The following is an 18,926-nucleotide window of genomic DNA, read 5'->3' as shown; positions in this document are numbered from 1 at the left end:
GATATTTCTCGTTATACTTTTAAAAAGTTATTATTGTCATTTTGCTCATTAGGTAAAGTAATTTCGATATCAGTTTTAAGTTTTTTGATACCTGCAATAATAACGTCATAATCGCCTGCACATACTTAACGATTACACCCTGTATACAATCCACCATCCACATTCATAATGTTTTCCTGTCCTCCTCTCCTTTACGCTGTTCACCGATACATTTTAAATGAGTAAATCTGCTACCACTGAAGGATGTTTCATTGTGATCAGCAAATTTTCACCACTGTTGTCGATTATTTGTTTTTCATTTTTAATCAGCAATTGGGAATCATCAGTTTTGTTTTTTGCAGATTGGTGATGTAATGTACCCTAACAAGTAACAATACGTCGAAAAGGGAAAGCATCAACGAATTATCGTTTTCGTCCTCTTTTTTTATTCTTCGCGTCTCTGTTACTTGTGTTTGTTTAGTTCTCATCACCCACTGAATTTTCTATGTTATTGTGATCTTCCATTACATCTGAGTTTTGATGATGTGATGATAATCCATTTTTAATATTGGTACTTAGAGTTGGTGGACTAAACTAGAAATGGCGGACTAAATTTGTCAGCGCATCTGTAAGATCAGAATATAAAACCAACATCCTGTATTTAAGTTACAAAATTAATAATCAAACAACATGCCGCTACGTTGAAAATGACTAGAAGAAAAAATTAAAACACCTCGGCATATAATTTTGGAGTAAACAAATCATTTTCCCCGTATGAGGATTTCCCCGGATGAACTTGGGAAGTTCAAGTTCTCAATACAAGTTTATATTATATTTCGTATTTCTCAAACGAAACGAAAATGAAGTTCCAAAAATGTTTATTCATTTTTGGAACTTTAAAAAAAAATATATTATAAGAAAATTTATGAGCTTACTTTAGTTTTAAAGAAATATACATCCCTTTACTGACACCCCGTAAAATAAAGAAATTGTTGCCAATCACCTTTGCAATCTATTTGGTTTCATTAACTTTATGTTCGAAGATAATTTTTTTTCTAGTAGTTACACGCGTATTTTTTTCGTGTTATTTTCCATATCGAAATCAAGTGTTTAAAAATACGAATATTTGCACAAAACTAAGATAAAAATAATCAATTAACAAAAATATTAAATTTAATGAAGTAGAGCAACTTTCACTTCGGTATGAAGGAAAATCGAGCGTAGAGCACACGTCAGAACGCTCCGGCCCAAGGAGCGCGACTAAAGAAATTCGCTAGGATTTTTCCTAATTATTTTAAATATTTTTTTAATATTTAAAGAATTATCAAAATTCAAAAAAAAAATTTTTTAAAGGATTAATACTCATTGGTCTTCAACCAACTCGAATAAATTAATGGAAAAAATAACTTTTAGCAGTATTTATCAATAGATTTTGTAAGGCAAAAAATGGGAAATTTAATGAATTTATAACGTTCTAATTAAGAAAATCATAAGATTTTTGGAAATTGTATTCAGCACTTTTTAATAACGACTATATAAGGATAATAATGCGCTGATCAGATTGTATAAATTGTAATCGGTTGCAACGTAGTGAGTGCACAAACTTAGCTCGAAATGTCTTTGGGGGAAAGAGACTTATCTTGAAGGCCTGATTAAGGTAACATAAAGTAACTTTATAAATGTGAAAAAATTCACGCGCATTGCGTATATAACACTAATTGATAAACAAGAAAAAAAAAATCAGTTTATCATTTCATTAGCCGGGAAAAAATTGTCAAATAACTTGTTGAAAACGCAATTTTGCTAGACTGCAGCCTTAAGCATTGTTTATTTAACAAATCTTATAATTTTCACCATTCAATAGCTAGCTTTTGACAATAATAAAGATTTCAATATTCGCAGCATAAAGCCCGCACTTATAACTTTATTCTGTAACGTGACGTGATGTGTCTCATTGCAAGTCAATAATGCAATTATTACAATGCAGCGCAGAAAAAGTACTTTTCTTTTACAAAATATGTCCTTACAATTAAATTGGAACCGCTGGAAAAAGATCAATAGTAGGTAGATACTATTTTTACATATCTCGTAAACTGTAAAGAATTCACTTTGAAAATAACTAAAAAACACTAACTGTATATTATTCAGATTACATTTTAAATTACCTCTCTTTTGTTACCGTGCCTTTTAAATCATAAACAATTGAAATAAATCTGTAATAAAAGAGAAAAAAAATACAATTGTCGCAGCTCTTGTACTGTAGGATACGGTTGTTCGAAATTGTGCTCTTCGTAAGGTATTGTTTCGAGGTTGTTATGAGCTGGAGTTTTTTGAAACACTCTTTTTTGACTGCCCCATTCAGAAGCGCTATTCTCACGAAATAATGACGGAACTTTGTTACCGCGTGCCGGAAATCTACTAGAATTTAAACATGGAATTATTATTTTTATTATAGCACAAAAATAAATGTCCTTTATGACAAGTGCACGTAAACTTTATACCTACATAAAATGTAGACCCGTGCGGCGTGCGATGCGTTATTTTTACCTACCTTATACCTATTGTATAATTATTTTATTCGCATGGTAGGCAATGGCTAATACCCGTAGGACGTAGGTCCTACCTACAGAGAAGTCAATGTGCTAATCCATCATAATTAAGCTTACTTATTAGGGAATAGTATTTAGCAATTAGCAGGTCTTAATATGATTTAACTAGCTGTTGCCCGCGACTTCGTCCGCGATTACGTCGTTTTTCGTCATTCGTCGTTTAAAAAAAATACGTGACACTTTATTTTTGAATGTTCTTAATTGTCTCTTATAAAAATAAACTACATTAAAATTGAATACTCTGATAAGAAAATCTTAAAATCGGAGGACATCGAAAATCTGAGGAAAACATGAGTGAATTTGATTTAAATTCTACATTACTTAGTAATTCAAATAATAATCTAAATTAAATGTAGATTAACAGTTTGAGCGCATCATTATATAATATGTACCTAAGTATTAAATTACGTTAGTTTACATAGTAATTTGACTAAAAACACGATGACTTTCTTTCGCGCTCGGTACAACAAACTAAGCATGTTTGTGGACTGTGGTACGTGGCCCGCGTCACTTGACCCCCTGCGAGTTCCCCTCCGTTGCTATGAGAAAATACATTCGTCGCCCTACTGTAGGAAAAATTGTAATATTTTAAATTCGAGAAATATTGATTTCTTGTATTCGACTATTCGTTGTAGTCGAATACAAAATATATTTGAAGAAACTTAGGTTGGCCTTCAGGCAAAAGGGATCCTATCAAATGATAAACTTGACCTTGTATCTTAAAAGTAAGCATGAAAGGATCCTCTGATAATTGTTGAGCACCAAAGGATCATTTAAAACGCCCTACTATAAGAGCGAATATTGTCTAAGAACTGTTTAGATTGCACATGTTCCTCTAAAAGTAGTGATTTCAAAGGTTCTGGTGTATCTTCAAACGAAAGCCGACTCCTTACTCCTCTTTAAAGCATTACAAAAAGAACATACTACGTTAATATCGCCTATACAGAAGATGATCTGTAATCAATTGTGAGGTTATAAGCAAACCCACTTTTATATTTGTCGGACCACACCACCGAATTCGTAGATTGATCTTCTATGTTTACCTCTTAAGTCATTAAGACTGTCGAAATCTGTCTACAGTAAGACGGGCCGATCAGCTGTGAGACGTTATACCCTCTCAGTGAAGGTTTCGGTCTCACAGGATAGTACATGCCGTTCGCGGCGCGGCGCAGCTGTGAGCCGCAATTCTCGTTGTGAAGCGGTTTCAGGTTCTCGGCATAACACAATATGTTGTTTTCGGTCAATAGTAAGCCTCTTACCTCTAACGATCCTTGAGAACTCTTATTTCTCATTTTCTTAGCTTTGCTCGAATTTCGATATAAAGATTTTTTAGGTGGCACTGATGCGAGTAAATAAAAATTAAGTTAAAACGGACTGAGAGTGTTATAATCATCAATCATCATCATCATCAATACATATAATAAAATTGTGGAAAAGCGATGTCTGTACAATGAAAATATGTAGAAAAAAATTAGCAGGTGTTATTATTAAATCGATCTTGAACCCAAAACTGTAGTTAAAAATTTTTTTGTCTGTTTGTCTGTATGTTTGTGCACGCTAATCTCAGAAAAGGCTTATCCGATTTAGATGCGGATTTCACTAATGTATTGTGGTAATGTTCATTTAACAGTTAGTGTTTATTTCATGTCAATCGGTTCATAAATAAAAAAGTTATGACAATTTATAAGTAATCACGGCGAACATTTGCTAAGGCATTCTATTGTACACTGTACAGTGTACGATAAAACGTAATTTATCTGTTATACGCTACAGTTATTCCTTTACATGTCCAGATGATCATATCAAAATTCCCCAAGGGTTTGGGGGTAAGCTGAGGTAGTAGGGGGGGCGGGGTCAAATTAACATTATGGTTACTTCTAATAGGTAAATTTTCCACACAAAATGTCCTTTAAATTATGTCGTATTATATTTTTAACCCCCGACGCAAAAAGACGGGTGTTATGTGTTTGACTGCTATGTATTTCTGTGTGTGTGTGTGTGTCTGTCTATGGCACCGTAGCTGGCTAACAGGTAAACCGAATTAGATGCGGCTTTTTTTTGTTAGGCAGCATATTTTCCGACGCTGGTTCTTAGATAAATTGTATCGAAATCGGTTCATCCACTTATTATACCTACATAGGGGTAAAAGTGGGAATGAAAAAAATGATATAATAATTTATTTTTAAAGATCGTTGGGAAGTTTATGAAATTATTTATTCCTTTTTCTATACACTTTTCTTCGTCTAAACGGTTAAGTTACGTCTCTCTCTCTTCAGCCTTTAGTTACGTGCGTGAGACAGGAAACATCTAATTTGGATTTGTTGCTGGATTTGATAAAAATTGAGTATCGATTAAGCTGATCAGTGGCTACACCATACATTATTAAAAACATCCATTTAAGAAAGGAAGGAAATAGAATTTGCTCCTCTCCCCCCCTGGTTCCTAAAAAATAATATGACATAATTTAAAAGGAATTTTACGTAGAATTAGTTAGGCATTTCTTTTTTGATTTTCGATATTATATACTAATCATAATTTTTAATTACAATATTATGTAGTAACTATTTGGTATAGGTTAGGCATTTCATTTCTTGATTTTCTTTAATAAGTTGGTGCGTAAGTTTTTTAGCTCAGTTTAGTAAGAAATTTTAATAACAATTCTTTTAATTATTTATGGTAGTACGTATTTACTCAATAATTGTATGTTAAGTAGTAATTCAGCATGGGCGTAGCCACGGTGGGGCTGGGTGGGGCGCTTACCCTGGCTTTGATCTGGTAGGTACCAATTGTGAAGGGGAGTGGGCGTGGGCGTTGGCGTGGGCCTGGGAGTGGGCGTGGGAGTGGAAGCATGAAAATAAAAACAATTATTGTTGCCCCACCCTGAGCCCATGGTCATAGGTCCCATAGTCACTATTCCACGCGGACGAAGTCGCGGGCACAGCTAGTAGACAAATATAATCAGAAAGCTTTGAACTCCTAAGCTCAACCATAAAAGATAGACATTAATTATGATGTCGGGAGATATTTTTTATATAATATGGAGAACATTTCTTTTATACTTGATTTCTGTGTAGCTTTAACCCTTAAGGTTGCACACGCGACGAAAGCTTAAAAATGGAGTTACTGCTCTCCTCACGAATATGAAAAATAATTGTACCAAGTTTCGTTTAAATCCGTCGAGTAGTTTTTGTTTCTATAACGGTAATACAGACAGACAGATGGACAAAAATTTTTGGCGTCAGTGTCGATCCCTAATCACCTCGTGATAGTTATTTAGGAAATATATTTCATGTACAGAATTGACCTCTACAGATTTAATATAAGTATTATACATATAATTAGATGCCAATTTCCATGTAACGTTAAATTCGACTATACAATAACTAACAGACAACGCAGGTTACTCTCGTTTCCGTAAGTTGAGGCGGCTACATATTCGGTCCTCATAACTTCACTTTTTGTGAACGAAACGACAGCGCGGTTTAATTCGATGCCAACACCATCAAAAAAAGGAAATATTTTTAATTGTGAAAAAATATTATGATTTACACTATTAATACTATTTTAACATTAACACAAAATATAAGACTGTGAGTGTGTAAAAATAAATCCAGCTAGTTTCACATCAAACTTATGTTTTTAATTAGGTATACGACATGAAAATATATTAATTACCAAGCAATAATCATACAGGTAAATACTGAACAAAAGTATTAACAGTCAAAGTATATTTTTACTTACAACATGTAAATGATGATGGAATAATAATTATCAACGAACTAACCTTTTTGTATTATTGTTTATAAATATAAATTCATAAACAATAAATTTATAAAGAATAGAAAAAATTCGACCACTAAAGAATGCTGGTTCGAGTCCCGCCTCGTTATCGAATTTTTAAAACACGAAGATTTTTAAAAATGTAACCAATGAACACAATCAATATTAGATTAACTGTAATGGTGTCTAGTTTGACTTAAAATAATAAACATCTACCCTCACTTTTAAAAATGTAGTATATTCACACGAATTATAAGCGCACCTTATAGGGAAGGGAAGATATGGGTTAAAGAGTTAAATAAATAAATAACATAATTATATTTAAATTATTAATTTTTAACATTGTGTTCAGTAGTGTTAACATGTAAATTGATTTGATTTTTACGAAATCTCATAGATGGCGCTGTTTCAAATTTGTATACTAATAAATTCATTAAACTGATTCTCTGCCCAAATTACGTAAATGACATAGTTTTTATTGTGTAAAGCTAGATAATAGCATGGCTTACCCGAAACCAACATTTAAACATGAGTCTTTAGATTGTACGCTGTCGTAATACACGGAATACGTAAGAAAAAAAAAGGTTCACAGCTCCTCCCCCGGAGGTGATAGCATGATAATATGTTTAAAAAAGCCTCACCCGACCTGTTAGTAATATTCATGCAAAATTTGAAGTCAATCTATGCAGTACTTTTCGAGATTAGCCTGGACAAACATACAGACAAACAGACAAACAGACAAACAGACAAACAGACAAAAATTCTAAAAACTATGTTTTTGGCTTCTATATCGATTATAGATCATGGATTATGTATTCTTTTAAAAAAATATTCAATGTACAGTTTTGACTTTCCTACGATTTTATTATATGTATAGATTATATTATACGAGTGTTAGTGTTGTTAGTGTGACTGTGCACCTGTAGTAATGAACTATAAGCACAGATAAGATACTAGCTATGAGATAGAAAGTTCAGAATGGAGCACATAAATGTATATCAATATCCACTGTCCATTATACCTAGTATATTTCTATTTTCTACGGTGTAACGGTCTAGTAGTTAGGTATAGTCTTTACTGTTACTCTATGCAACTCTCCGTATAAAAATACAATAAGGATATTATGTACATTATATTTCTCCTTATTTATTATTCTGAAAGTGTATACTGTATACGAATGATCGTGAATATGATTGCACTTGTGTATAAACTTCAAAGATTTTGATATCACGTACCTATAGGTACCTACTAGTATAGTAGGTATTATATTATTAGTGGTTCGTGGTATTATTAAAATTCAGACAATCAAAATCGCATTTTAGGTTGTGTTTGTCTAGTTTAACTAGGTTCAAGGTATTTTACAGTTCAACTGCACTTTATTCGCCCAATGCCAAACAATTTCCCACTTAATAATAAATCAAATACTAACAAAGCTAAATACTTAGTGCACTAATAAGTAATAATATTTACCGACTGGCGCCAAATTTATAAAACATCCGATGTAATATGTTTGGAAATTTAATCGTTTGAGTGGAAAATCATGTTAATTGCTATTCATTTAAAGGTCATTACAATAGTCAACAACTCATTCATTTGTGAATCGTGATATCTTTGCAGTACCTACTTGGGTAGGGATCGTATTTATTCTTCACATTTGTGATCTGTCCTACGCATTGTCCGCAATTTATAATAGATAGGTACTTCATAGATTTTGATACTTACTTTCTATGAATCTTCTGGTAATTTCAATCTCAAAAATAGTCATAGCATTCCAATCGCCTACATATCCGTAAAATAAATTAGATCAGTGATTTATAATGCATCACTAGGAAACACTGTACTTAATACAGAGTATTTAAATTCTAACATGTCATGTGCTATAACTATTTTTGGTGAATTGGTTATTTATTAACAATGAAATTAAAATGGAGCTAAAAAATAAACAAATGTTTAGTAGGTAGCAGTCAACAAACTTGCGTGATCATTTTACTGAGCGCTGACCTCACCTGACGGTTCAGTTATTTCTATGAGGACATTGGAATATTAATGCTAAGAGCATGAGAAATACTACACCTGAATACATACACATAATCGCATAAAAATATAATTAATAGAAAGTACGTATTCTATTTTAAACATTAGAAACACTGTTATTAAGTGCCTAGCTATTTAGCTAAGTAGGTACCTACTAGGTAGTAGGTACCTACGCACCTAGCCAACCATCATTTAAACATGACTGATTTAACATGTTTATATTTTTATGTCACTTAATTACCTAATTCTCCTAAATATGTCTAAATACATGATATTACATTAATAGCGTGTCGAACTATAATTAAGTCGACAGCAAACGGTAAATTAAAGAGTTAGTAAATAATGAAAAGTAAATTGACAAAAAAACTATACAAAATAGTGAAATGTATGTTGTTAGCTGTTGTAGGTAGTAGGCACTGCCATAGGTGCCACTGGTGCCACTACTAAATGGTACAGATTTTTAACACTTGAAATCTGAAATGACCTGCCCATGACTCATCGGCCGACGGCCATCCTATTACACGTAGTATATTATTATTAGTCTGTGCTATTACTTATAGGTATTTAGTTCTCGTATAATATATTTAGTTATAGGCAAATCCCACAGACAAACTGCATGTGCAGTTTTGTGGGACTTAGACTTAAGTTATTGTAATAATTTGTAAGAATAATTTCAATAAATAATAATAATAAACAGATCAAAACAGGGCAGTGTTCATGGTAGGATGTACGTGTAAACTGTAAATACAATCATAATAAAAAATTATTCCAAACAGTCAAGGAACTATTCCTTCGCGAATGTTCTTCAGTTCAAGGAAATGAGAGTTTGCCAAAACGTATTTTTATTACTGACTATTATTAGTTTAATTTTTCTTGTGTACACATCTGGCCACTGATAAAGATTACTTCCTATAGTTGGTAACCACCTATACATTAATATATTATATTTTAGTTTATAATGTTGTCTATGTACTATAGAAGTATAGAATATTTACCAATCGTATGGCTCTGTTTTCAAATCATTAGATGATTCGTTATTTTATACGTTGAAGCCTAAAGAAAAATAAAGGCAACATCTATAAATGAGTTGTCCCCTTATTTGGAAAAACTGTTAAAATATTAAAATATTAAAATCTTTAAAATTAATCATATTCGGCTCTCCAATTCACGATGTTCTACAAAATATTGGCGATCTAGCTTATTAGCTTAGGCCATTATATATCTTTGTCTGACTAGAAGGAACAAAGCAAAATGTATACTTAATTTTTGTCTGTTATGAAACTCTTTCCTGTAATCTTTATCGAACAAGATCATATTGTACCACCATCCTAACAAAACGACTTCAGAGATCGTCAACCGGCCGTGACCGCTTTGTGGTCGCCATCTACCTCTTACGATGCACGTCACTTACGTAATACAGATATTTACTCATTATTTACTCTTTAGTCTTTACACTGATGTGTGGGTTAGAATACTTCGTGATATGATTATAACGCAGTTCATTAAAGAAACGAATCTTCAATGGCGGCGCTTATCATTCCCTCTCGCTTACACACGGCCGTACGGCATGCAAAAAAAAATGGAAAAATGAAATCACTAAAATGTACATATTTGATTTTCCCTATAATAGTTTTTATCATAATTTTACAATGACAATTATGCATTTGCGAAAGTAAATAATATTTTATTGGAATTTGACAAAATATGTTCTTTGGGAAAAGTTGTTCAGTTTTATGGGCTCATTACAAATATTATGGGGATTTTTTTACATTCTGTATACGTAAATATGATAATTCATATAAATACACAAATACCATAACAAAAAAGTTTGTCAACAAACAATTTGAAATAATTAATAAAATAATTATCCATTTACATTATTTTTATTTTCTTTTTTACTGACCCTACCTTACGTCAGTGTCAGCTTTGGCCGCCATTGAAGATTCGTTTCTTTAATGAAACGCACAGATCTTGTACTAGATCTGTGATGAAACGCAATATACATGTGTATAATTATGGAAATACAATATACATATTCATAACTATAAGTAGACGTATGATTCTGAAACGACGAATGAGTTAAATTCTACGCTAAAACATTTTCATTTGTAAGTACATTTCTAACGGCTAAACCCAAAAACAACATTTTCACCTATTTTGAAATTTCTTCTTTTACCAAGGGAATGTTTTCATCATTTCTCAATGACATAATGCTAGTTACCTATTTTCTAGTTTCGAATTTTCTGGTCGGTCTCGGTCTGGTCTGGTCGACTGGCGGAGCAGGGTTGAGCCTAGCTAGAGCCTAGTATCTAATCTGTGGTTGAGTCGTTGAGAGGCTATATAGTTTCACAAATACGTAGTAAGGTACCTTCTATCCTTTTATATCATTTTAGATAGACAAATTCACTTAGTTCTAAAAATACTATGCGGTAGCTGTAAATTCAACCTTGGTCCATTACTAACGTTTCTATAACTCAATTAACGTCAATATTAATTTTAAAAGGTATGATTTCAGCCGTAGTACGATCGAAGAATACCTTGATTTAAAAATATAATTCGTTTAGAGCGTATACGCACTATGCGGGTAGCCGCATTGCGGGTAGCCGTCCGGCTGACCGCAAGCACAATTATGTACGTAATATTCATTTCTATGCGCACTGCGATGCGGCTACCGCAGACCGCACAGTGCGCATAGAAATGAATATTACGTACATAATTGTGCTTGCGGTCAGCCGGACGGCTACCCGCAATGCGGCTACCCGCATAGTGCGTATACGCTCTTAGACTAGCTAGCAAGTCAGTGATCCATTTTTATTAGAATATTCGCAAGATTATATTTATTAGGAACAGTTCTACAAAACAATTTGTATTATTATGAAAACAAAAAACCCACTATTAATTTATGTAACATAGGTCAGTCACCACAATTCTGATGATAACTTATAACAACGACACCTCATAAATCACAAATCCGTCCAATCAAAATCGACCAAACAAAAAACCAACAAAAATGGATGTAAGGCATGCCAAACTATACACTCGAAAAATATAACCCTTTTGACTCTTTCTTTCGCAGTCGGGAAAAATACAGAGTTCATATTTTTTATTAGGTATCCACTTGGGTATCCAGTATCGTGCTTACTTTGAACTGGATTGTAATTTTTTTATTTTATTTGGGTTGTAAGCACGTAAGTATGCTTTTAAATAGATGTTATTAATTTGTCTATAATTTTATTCAATCAACGTTCCGCGACATATTTTATTCTAAAGTTTCTCTTCTTTCTTAAAAATGTTTTATTGTAATACATTTATTTTATTTGAATGAGAATGGGAAGCTTAGAGTATATATTATAGTATCTATAGAGTGCGAACAACCAAGTGGGAACAGTAGGCACAGGTGGGAACAACACGACGTTCCCGCCGCGCGCGCTCGTATTGTGCAATACACGCACTCTATACTACTGTAATATATACTCTAAGGGCGTATTCAGAAAGAAAGCTTGAAACTTATAAGCGCTTATCGGCGCTTGTCATGTTCATATATTTTCCTGTCAGTGCTGTCAACCCGCGCAGGAAAATATATGAACATGACAAGCGCCGATAAGCGCTTATAAGTTTCAAGCTTTCTCTCTGAATACTCCCTAAGATGGGAAGACATTGCAGCTTTTCGAGAAGCAGTGATTTTTATCAATTTATATTTAAAAATCTGTGTTATCTGTTTAAATGTCATGACAGTTGTCATTTTGTACTCTGTGAATACCTATTGACGTCTCACATATGACATACGTCAATATTATTAAAATTTCTCCATGGTTGCGTCCTAAACTGTCATTTTTAAGAGTCTCACTAACATTATTCTTCATTTAATGTACAAATTCTGATTTTCGAAGCTTAAAACGTTAAACTCTAGCTTCTAATTCTTTTAATTCTTATCAAGCAACTTGCAGCAGTTACGCATATAGCAGCAATATTTCATAGACGCATCACCAAGTGAGGTTATTGTTATATTTTGTTAACATTGCTGTTTCATCAATCTAAATGAACAGTGAAAAGAGAAATGCCCGTGGAAGGGGACGGGGTCGTGGCCGTGGCCGTGGGCGAGGGCGTGGCCGCGGTCGAGGCAAGAAAGTGCCCAAAGTGATGTCTTCTGACGAAGAAGAATGTTCCATGGAAGAAACTGCACAGGAACAAGAAGAGCCAGTTCAGGAGGAAGTTAAAGAGGAAAACGAACAGAATGTACCGCCAAAATGTAAGTTAAACTCTTAAGAATTGTGTAGTTGTTACATTTTTGTAGTTGTTTGTTTTTGCATATAATGAGTATGAGTCCAGTTATGTATTATTATTAAATTTACTAACAAGCAAGTATTATAACTATTTTTAAGTTGAAAAGCTTATACATGCAATGCTAAGTCACAATATTTTCTTTGCCTATTAATTGCAGAATGTAATAAAAGTAATTACAGACTACGACTTGATCTAATTCGCATAATGTATATGTACAATATTAAAATTATAATTTCTACAAACTGCTAACATTTCCACTCATTAATACTTAACAAAAATAATCTACTATAATAAATATCCTTTTTCCAGTGGAGGTTCCCTCCGATATATCGCAGTTAGAAGCACCAGTGTTCACAACAATACAGCGAGGTCCCCCAGAGCCCATGCTGCGGCTAGAGTGGGACCACCGAGCCAACCTCATTGGGGAGAAAGTGCTCAACCCCATGATATACTGCTGCGATACTTGCTCTAAACCCATACTCATTTATGGGAGAATGGTAATTATATCAGATAATTATATTTTGTAGAGTTTTATTTATTACATTCATTGATTTATCTAAGTACCATTAATTATTGGCAAACTAGAGCTATGTGACATTCTTATTTTTTGTAAGTACTTACTTAAAAATTTGGATGGTGTTTTTCAATAACATCTAAAAATGCTGTTCACTCAAAGTTACCACGTTTATACCATGTCCATGAGCAAATAAAGAAATATGAGGAAAGTATGTAATATTGCTCGCTCTTTTTTATTTACATTGATTATACTGATAATGCTTTTTATTGTTTCAGATTCCATGCAAGCATGTGTTTTGTTTGACATGTGCGAGAGCGGACCACACTCACTGCCCAAGGTGTAGAGAAAAGGTATGCATTTTATTTTTTATGTATCTAAAGTTATATTTGTCATAGATGTGTATTCTACAATTATAAAAATACTACTTAATAATTTTTAAAGTGAAACTTTTATTACATCATCTCAAACTTTTTGGTCTGTGTAGCGCATGTCGCGTAACGGTCGGCTGCCGTCGGTCGGAGTAGGTATAAAGCAGTGTTTTCGGAACCGTTCGAACAGTTTCACTTTTCACTTTTACAGTGGTTTCATAAAACCACACAACATTTTTTTTAGACTTATTTATGTCTGGATTAGTTTGTTGAATTTATAACTATTTTCCTTTGTTTTTTTTTCATTATCTGTAATTTATATGTGTGAAATGGTGTTTAAGGTATTGAGAGTGGAGCAAACAGGTCTGGGGACTGTGTTTATGTGCACACACTCAGGATCGAGGTACGGCAATACTGGCTGCAGAAGGACATATTTATCTCAGGTATGTGTAAAACTAGTGTACTTATAAATTTTTTATAAAATGAGTTTGCCTTTTTTTGTTTAAGAAATCCATGGAAATTAAAGTATTAAAGATTGTAGTTTCAATATATATATGTATTTGTGAATGAGTTGAGCCTTTATAATAATTGTGTACAAAAAGTCAGAGTAAATTAATCCATTTTACGTTTTATTCCAGAGGGATTTGCAAGCACACATAAATCACAGGCATGTGTCTACTGGTGGTGAAGCGAAACCTGAGCCTGAACAGACCTCTGTCAACTTAGTTAAACCATTATCTGTAAGTATAAAAAAATATGTTTCATGAACTCGAAAGAAAAAAAAAGTCACTCGCTTGCTCTTTTGTTGGTGACTACAAAAAAAAAGAACTTTTCGTTGTCAATGTTCTTTTGTTTTATAATACAGTACATTTCCGCGCGTGGCATCACTCGCTTTTTAGAAGAGATAAATTATATTCTCAAACCTTCCTAAATAGCCACTCTATCTATTTTAAAAAATCTCATCAATATCTGTTCTGTTATTATAAAGAGTTGTGTTGTTACTTGACAGACAGACAGTTACATTATTTTATACTATGCAATGTAGTGATTTGTTTAAAAAAACTCATTATATACTAGTGGTCCACCCCGGCATCGCCGGTGGTAAATGTTTATGTTTTCTTTACATAAGAACCATCCTCCTATCTCTCAAGTTGGATCGAACTGCACATGGTGTGCGAATTTTATTATAATCGGTTAAGTGGTTTAGGAGTCCATTGAGGACAAACATTGTGACACGAGATTTATATATATTAAGACTAGATTTTCGCCCGCGGCTTCGCCCGCGTTTTCAAAGGAAAACCCGCATAGTTCCCGTTCTCGTGGGATTTCCGGGATAAAACCTATCCTATGTGTTAATCCAAGTTACCCTCTATATGTGTGCTAAATTTCATTGTAATCGGTTCAGTAGGTTTTACGTGAAAGAGTAACAAACATCCATACATCCATACGTCCACACTTACAAACTTTCGCCTTTATAATAGTATTAAGATTAAAGTATAATTTTTATAGGTTCCAAACAAAGCTGGTGACCCCAGATCTCACAACGCAAGTATCGGATCACACGCACACCCTCATTCAGAGAGACCAAGGGCTTCCAGGGCCAATCTCATTGCGGTGCCTATACATGATCATGAACCGCACAATTATTATAATTATTATCAGGTTAGTTAAACATTGTATCAAATTGTTAATAATTAATATCAAATTGTTTGTATTATGGACATTGTTTCGCTGCTTTATTTTTGCTTTGCCAGCTATGACTTCTATTTATGCTACACTTTAAAATTTAATTCAGGAGTCAAGACTTCTCAGTTTTTCAATGTGATCATTTCAATTCCATTTCACTCCACAAAGCTGTGTGGAGAAATGTTAACCTTTTTAAAATCTTGCACCAACATTCTCAAAATGAACAATCAATATGTTATTCTGTATATTAATAAATGCTAATTTTATTTTCTCTTTAAATTGTACTAGCCGCGGCTTCGCCCGCTTTGTCTAAAACCTAATAAATTGTATACTTAAACCTTCCACTCGAATCACTCTATCTATTAAAAAACCGCATCAAAATCCGTTGCGTAATTTTAAAGATTTAAGCATACAATGGGGCATAGGGACTGAGAAAGCAACTTTGTTTTATACTATAGCTATGTAGTGATTCTGTATATTAAAAAATGCTAATTTTATTTTCTCAAAAAAAAATTGTATTTAAGTACAGTTTATTAGGTGATTTTTTATTCTATTTTTTTGAAGTGAAACTTCTTTATCGGGGTTGGAAAAAAATTTTGTGTAACATTTTTTCGTTACGCGTGACATTTTTCCGTTACGCGCCATCTTTTTCTTATCCCTACCACGCGTGATTTGACGTATTTCTGTAAAGTTGCATGTTAATTATTATAGTAAATTATTGTTTGAAAAATAAGGTCATAAAGAAGTTTCACTTCTTACGTGTGTACACTAGTATGACTAGTAAACGCACACATTTTTTTATGTTAAATGTTTGTTATCTCTAGCAGAGCCCGCAGCCGGTGCCGCCGCCCGCGGTGCCGGTGTCGAGCGTGTCGGTGCTGCACAGCATGGCGGTGCCGCCGCCCTACTACGCGGCGCCGGGCTACTCCGCACCGCCCAATAGTTATGTGGGACCCGGTATGTGATATTTTTAAATGTTTTCCGAATCAAGTGTAATTGGTAAAACTATGTTTTGTTTCAAAAGTGCTAGCCTAATTGAATAAATAAATAAATAAACGTTTGAAAGAGGTTACTGTTAATGGTAGAGATTGTCAATCTAAAAATGAACGCCCCTCCACTAAACTTAATTGTTTCAATGTGTGAGGACAAATAATTATTGAACCACTTTATATGTGTGCGCGCTGCGATTCTACTGCAAACTTTGACTCTCTCGCGCACTGATTTGTCAACTAATCGGGCGATCAGTTCAGGTGCCTAGCATTGTATGGCGGGGAGAGCGCGCTATGTACGGAATGACACGTCCGTTCTGTCGTGCATCGCGTCATTTATGCACTAGTTGGCCAACTGGTCCTGTCGTTCGGGCATGGACTGGACTGGAGGACTGAACGACCAATGAGGCAGACCAATTTGTGTGTATTGCGTCTATACACGTACTTTGAATGTGAGCGTAAACACAGTGGAGGGGCGTTCATTTTTAGATTAGACAATCTCTACCTATAATGTTTTTAAAGCCATAGATATGTTATACACACTCTGAAGTGGTAATACGAAATTCGGGTAATTGCCCGACTTTTAAGCGAACGAGGTGCAATCTGATTTATGCGTGAGAGTCAGAGAGCGGAGATATTGCCTAAAGGGCAAAGGACAATATTATTTGTGAATAATCTGTCTATCATTTTGATATGCCATTGGTGTTTTTATTTTTTTTTTTCAAGGTGTATAAATACTATCGTCCATATTGTAGTCTGTTTCAGTATCTCACAGTCCTATACGGACTGTGACATACTGAAACAGATCTATTTTATTTTCTTTTGTATCATTCAGTTTTTAACCTGCTCATTTTGGTAAAACTTCGCCACACAATTTATTATTCAGTCATATAAATTTGAATTTTCTCTTTCTAACAGGTACAACAATGACAACAAACGTGTCTGGTGTGTCACCGATGCCAACAGTACCTATGCCAGTAAGCAACATGGACACTTCCCGCTGGCCAGACTCTTACCAACAACCCGCCTCGGTACAGTGGCCGCAGAACCACTACTATAGGTAGCATACGGACGATTACTACTTCGATGAGAACTATGGATAGATATAATTGTGGTATGAAACAGTTGGCAATATATAGAATATATGTGATGGACTTTGGACTTGAAGTTCGTCTGAAGATTGACTGGTTTCAGTTTGTAATTGTGTACTGTGCACTGATAGTTTTGAAACTATAGAATACTGTTTGAAATGTCTTGAAAAAGACAGCAAATTCGTTGACTGTTCAAAATGATATGTGATTGCTTCCAGACTGTTGACTACTTATACGTAAAATTTATAAACTCATTCACTCAATTATAATTATTTTTGTTTGCTCTGCAGTAAAGAAAAATGAAATAAACCATTTCTAAGTTTAGAAATATCTCCATGTTATATTAAATACTAAGGTTTATCAAGAAATGCATCACTATTGATGCATATATTAAAATATGTATAAATAAAACATACATTAAAATCAATTAGTTATTTATTTAACACTATATTATAATATTTACAAACATACATCCATTCACAAATACCATTAACAGACATTACAACAAATGCAAAAATATTAATACCACAAATAACTGTATCAGAAATATAAATAATTTCAGTTTAGAAAAGTATTTACAAAATGTAACACAGTTGCAATGTAGGACTTTCGTTCTTACAACGAAATTCAAGATTTAATTCTATTCTTATTTCTCAAGCATTCTACTAAATTGTGATTTCATGAAAATATTTGTTAGCTTCATTCCTACTCTCATTTTAATAAAAAATTAAGAAAACATCCTTATCTTGTTGGTAAAGTCATTTATAAACACATTATATAATTTTTATCTGTGATTAATAAACATTATCTTCTACAGACATTCATAAATGTAAAGTATAACGTTGCTGAACCTAACAATAAATTATTATGTATCATTATTATGATGTTACATATGTATTTTGTAAAACTGTAAAACTGACATGATTTAAAAGAGCAACTATGGAGTTTCTTGCCGGTTCTTCTCCGTAGATACTGCTTTCCGAATCGGTGGTAAATTTTAAAATATGTAATGACGTTTCAAAAGTGCTTCTATAAGAAGTCTAATTGAATGAATAAATGTTTGAGTTTGAGTTTTGAGTTCATGTAATAAATACATAAAGATCAAATATCAACACATGTTACACTGTATTATTTTACGATTCAACTTCAATTTAATAAACAATGTTAATAATTAATACAATTTCTACTTGTTCAAATCATTTTTCATTCGCTTATTTATATCTTGATTCGAGACCCATCCTTGTACTACAAGGAATATTATAAAAAAAACAACGAAATCGGTTCTGCCGTTATCGAGTTTTGCACTTACCAACACATTTTGTGATTTATTATTATTATATAAAATATTGAATGCATTATTGACATAGCAATGAGTTCCAAAACATTTCCTTTCTCCCCAAATTTACGTTAGGGCTCACTTAACCTATCAGTCAAATTCCTGTATGATTTCACAACACTCACATTCCTACACTGAAACTGTGATATATGTAAACTTATTCGATAAATAAGGAATCTGTGGAAGTATCTAACAAATGACTATGATCACAGCAATTATTTTGCGTCATTCATCATTTATACAGGGTGTCCCA

General features: G+C 33.3%; 1 protein-coding gene across 2 annotated transcripts; it reads left to right on the top strand.

Moving 5' to 3' along the window:
- The first annotated feature begins 12,189 nt into the window (after positions 1–12,189).
- Hakai (E3 ubiquitin-protein ligase Hakai) lies at positions 12,190–17,780 on the top strand. Of its 2 annotated transcripts, none has more exons than XM_089701215.1 (8): positions 12,190–12,651; positions 12,996–13,183; positions 13,479–13,553; positions 13,913–14,014; positions 14,210–14,311; positions 15,081–15,233; positions 16,085–16,214; positions 17,165–17,780. In XM_089701215.1, exons 1-8 carry the CDS (start codon positions 12,441–12,443, stop codon positions 17,308–17,310), a joined length of 1,107 nt encoding a protein of 368 aa, XP_089557341.1. In that variant the 5' UTR covers positions 12,190–12,440; the 3' UTR covers positions 17,311–17,780. The 2 variants fall into 2 exon arrangements, with proteins under 2 accessions (XP_089557341.1, XP_089557340.1); XM_089701214.1 differs by having other exon boundaries at positions 16,082–16,214.
- The last annotated feature ends 1,146 nt before the right edge of the window (positions 17,781–18,926 follow it).

This window comes from Colias philodice, chromosome 11 (genome assembly GCF_061535455.1).
Source record: "Colias philodice isolate Cphi_HAF_F1 chromosome 11, ilColPhil1 Martin Lab GWU primary, whole genome shotgun sequence".
Taxonomy (NCBI): domain Eukaryota; kingdom Metazoa; phylum Arthropoda; class Insecta; order Lepidoptera; family Pieridae; genus Colias; species Colias philodice.
The sequence above is the reverse complement of the archived record's forward strand: the minus strand, read 5'-3'. Positions and strand labels throughout refer to the sequence as shown.